Source organism: Pediculus humanus, genomic scaffold (assembly GCF_000006295.1).
Source record: "Pediculus humanus corporis 1103172107371 genomic scaffold, whole genome shotgun sequence".
NCBI classification, from domain to species: domain Eukaryota; kingdom Metazoa; phylum Arthropoda; class Insecta; order Psocodea; family Pediculidae; genus Pediculus; species Pediculus humanus.
Genome location: NW_002986999.1, coordinates 503,878 through 507,989, shown reverse-complemented (window position 1 = coordinate 507,989; position 4,112 = coordinate 503,878). Strand labels below are relative to the sequence as shown.

General features: G+C 20.0%; 1 protein-coding gene across 1 annotated transcript in view; it reads left to right on the top strand.

The window, feature by feature from the left end:
- Positions 1–751: 751 nt before the first annotated feature.
- The window catches only part of Phum_PHUM014910 (cAMP-dependent protein kinase catalytic subunit, putative), a gene marked incomplete at both ends in the record, with an annotated part of 33,940 nt that continues 30,579 nt past the window's right edge, over positions 752–4,112 (top strand). Inside the window, one exon of the mRNA XM_002422756.1 lies at positions 752–864. Coding sequence (XP_002422801.1) covers positions 752–864 — 113 coding nt within the window. The remainder of the gene's footprint in view (positions 865–4,112) is intronic.

Below are 4,112 nucleotides of genomic sequence, written 5' to 3'. Positions count from 1 at the left end.
AGCTAATGATAAATTATCTGGATATATAATTGAAATGCAGTGTTTAATTAGTAATAATCCTCTCTAAAACAAAAATTATTTATTATTATATATACATTGATTTTATTAAAAACCTATATGTTAATTCAACATTTCCACATGCATAGAACCAAAAATTGAATTTGAAAAAGGAATTTACTTTTTTTTTTATGTGAATGAAATTAAAATTAATGGCAGAAATACTTTCTAAAATTTGTGAAAGTTCTTTTTCATAGCCAAGTTTTTTCGAATAAACCATTTCGGATATCTTATCACATAATTTTTCAAAAACCTCTACATTATTGTTATTATTTACAGTTTTCATATCGGCCATTTTGCACATTATATCAAAGGTTAAAATACCAACTCAAGAAAATATAAAAAGGATTAAGAGTCTGCGCAGAAATTTTTAATTAAGTTGTCAGCTTGAAGTTGGAAAAAATTTTCAAGTTACCCATTGAATTAGTCAGTTAAAATCGTAAGATTGGGAGGTTACTATATTTACGGAATGTTTATTTTATTTTTTAATTATAAGAATCGTTTACCATGATGACAGCCTATGTGAAATATTTTATTAGAGTTTATGATCAAAAGTGAAATATCGTTATTTTTAAATTAAAAAAAAAAATATGGCTCATAAAATGCGTTAAAAGGAAAAGGGTCTAGTTGAGTGTGAGTGGTTTTTTTAGTTTTTCTTGTTTGGTGTTGTGTGAACGAAACATACCTATGCAAAATGGCGGATTTAGAGGCCGTGCTCGCAGATGTGAGCTATTTAATGGCCATGGAAAAAAGCAAATGTACACCAGCCGCGAGAGCGAGCAAAAAAATATTACTGCCGGATCCCAGGTAAATAGATCCGTTTACGTTATGGTTCCTCAATATATTCCCCTTCACCCCTCTACTTGATGCTCTATATTTTTGTTGAAAGATGAAATTATCATCTTTCGTTTATACAACACTACAATTTGTCATTTAATTTACTTTTTTAACTACTCAAAATATTATTACATTTTAATTTGGAGTATGAATAAGAAATACAATTATTTATTTCATTTTTGGAAAATATAGTTTCTTCTTATTTAAGAAAAATTTTCTTCACATCTTTATATAATTTATTAAAAAAATTATTTTTATAATAAGCAAAATGAAAATTAATTCAACATTTTCATGATTTTTAATGTTTGAAAAACAATTTTAATTTCCAAGTTACACTTAATTCAAAAAAATAAATTTTATAAAAAAATTGAAATGAACAAGAATATTAAAAAAATTTTTTTCTCAATTTGTGTAAATTTTTTCTCTCTATTAATTTGTTTGTATTATTGAAATCGTTTATTAGTTTAAAAATTTAGTAAATAAAAAAGAGTTTTTTCTATTTATGACACTTGTGAATTATGAGATTTTAATTATAGGCTACATACAATAAACTATTTTTATTTGTAATATTAAAATTTTTTTTTTTAAACTTCACACACATTATACATGACTCATGTTTTAAATTAGTATAAAGACCCTATTTAAACAGGTTTTTGTTTAATAATTATTGTCATTAATTTTCTTTTTTTTTAAAAAAAACAAAAACACAAATTTTGTCGTTTAACATTTTGTTAAAAATATTTTGAGTAAAAAAAATGTCATTTTATTAGTATAACCTCAATATTGAAAATTAAATTCTCTTTTAATACAATTATCATTTAAAAGGAGGGGGGAGGGGGGGGAAAAAGGAAAAAAAATAAATAAAGAAAATTTTATATCATTGGAGAAACTATTCGTTTTTAATTTTCTTAATTATCAAATTTTCTAAATCGTTTATACTTAATTTTGGTTTAAGACATAACAGAGCAATATTTTGTTTGTTTATTTTAATTTTAACTCACCAAATTCACCAATTAAAAAAACTTTAATTGATATTTTAAAATGGAATTAATTCGAATAAATTTTTTTTGTTATCATTTTATTTTCCAATTGAAATCCAGCCGAAAAAAAAAAGAAAAAAAATTAGTACAAACAACTTTAGTGTCAGTTAGACATTATTTAATTCTTTCACATTACCCATTAATTAATATCATTATTAATTTTAAATAATATTATGGTTAAACCAAAGTTTTTCAATTTAAAAACAAAAAGAGAAAATTTAACATAAACTTTTTGGTTAATGAAAATAAAACTAAGAAATTATTGTTAACAAAATATTTATTTAAAAAATAATTATAAATTCAGGTTATAATGGTAAACAACTTTTTTTTTTTTTTTTTTTTTTTTTGTTTCTCTGTTGAAACAACTTGTAATGTTCTATTTTTATTCGTTCGTCAATATTCGAAAATTGATAATGTCTGTAAGAGATACATTTTTTGTTACTTTTCTTGTAAAATTCAATTTGTTTATTATTTTTCCTTTTATTCTTAAATGAAAGATTTCAAGAATTTTTTTTTTTTTTTTTTTTTTAAGAACAATAATAAATTTTTTTTTTAAATGACACAGTCAATGGATGAGAATGGGTAAATTTTTTTATATATTTTTATGTAATCCTGTTCTATTATTTAACCTTTAAAAAAAAAACTCATGACCAAAATGACTTTAAACGTTTTTTTTTTTTTATTCTCTTAATTCAAAAGAAAAGAAGAATGTTGTTGTTGTTGTTAAATATTGTATTAACAACAAACAAACAAACAAATTCTTTTTTTTTTAATTTCGTTTAGCAAACATGACATCTTATTAAATAATAATAATATTAATAATTAAAACAATTTCTATTAAAAATAATAAAAAAAAGGTGAAATAATTAAAAGTAATAAAAATGTAATAAAAAAAAGAAAAAAAAAAGGCCTGAAAAAAAAAAAAAATTGTGTCCTCAACCTAAATAAATTTAAATGAGATTTTTTTTTTTTTTTAAATTAATGCACTTCAATAAATTAAAAAAAAAAAAAATTTTTTATTTTTTTTTTTCGATTACTTTTAAATTAAAATTGATTTTATTTTTATTTAGTGTACATTTTTTTTTGTTTTTTAAATATTAATTTATCGATTTATTATTATTATAATTTATTATTATTGATGTAATCATCAAAACAATCAATTAAAATTTATAAATATAAAAAAAAAAAATGTATAAAAGAGGAAAACTCATAAGGATTCATTTATTTATTTAATTTTTTATTTATTATTGTTTAAAATTTAAAAATTTGTTTTTAAATCGTGAATTTGATAAATTTTTTTTGTTAAAATAACTTTGTTTTATTTTTTCTACTGCGAGAGTATTATTTATATAAAAATGTTTATGAAAAAAAGTTAAAATTAATTTTATTTGAATCGAAGTCAGTCATAAGAAAATGAATAAAGTAAACAAGATAACCTATCATCGATGTAATTATACGAAAAAAAAAAAAGAAAGAGAAGATAGAAGAAAAAAGAAAAAAGAAAGAGAGAGAGAAGAGAAGAGAGATAAACATCACGTATAAAATTTAATTTTCTTAAATAATAATACTATTAAATTATATTATTTTATTAAAATAAAATGATAATAATATATATATATAAATTTTTAGAACTTCATTGATTTGATAAACACAAAAGTAATTTTATTTTAATGTCAACTTATGTATACATAATTTTTTGTTTAGGTGTTTATGTCTTAATTTATTTAAATATTAATTTTGAAAAATGCATAGGATGACGTTTCGTATAAGAAAATAAAATAATGACAAAAATATGACGATATGATATAACTAATATAGTATCAGTATGTTTTTATAAATCGTTACGTGAAATTATTTTTTAAAATTTTTCATTATTATTATTATTATTATTATTATTATTATTATTATTATTATTATTATTATTTAAAAAAAAAGAAAAGAATGAAAGAAGAGGTAAACGTTTGATTTTAACGATAAAACGTTATTATTATTATTAAAATTATTACAATTTATTCTCTTTTAAGTCTTTATAAGTATTTGAAATTAATAATAAATGTTTTCAGGCATTGCCCGAATGTATGTATGTTGCTGCATACGATTATTATTAATAATTGATTTGAATCGATTTCTCATTGACGAGTTAATTGAAGGGCAAATTTTCATTTTGAAATTCTTTTA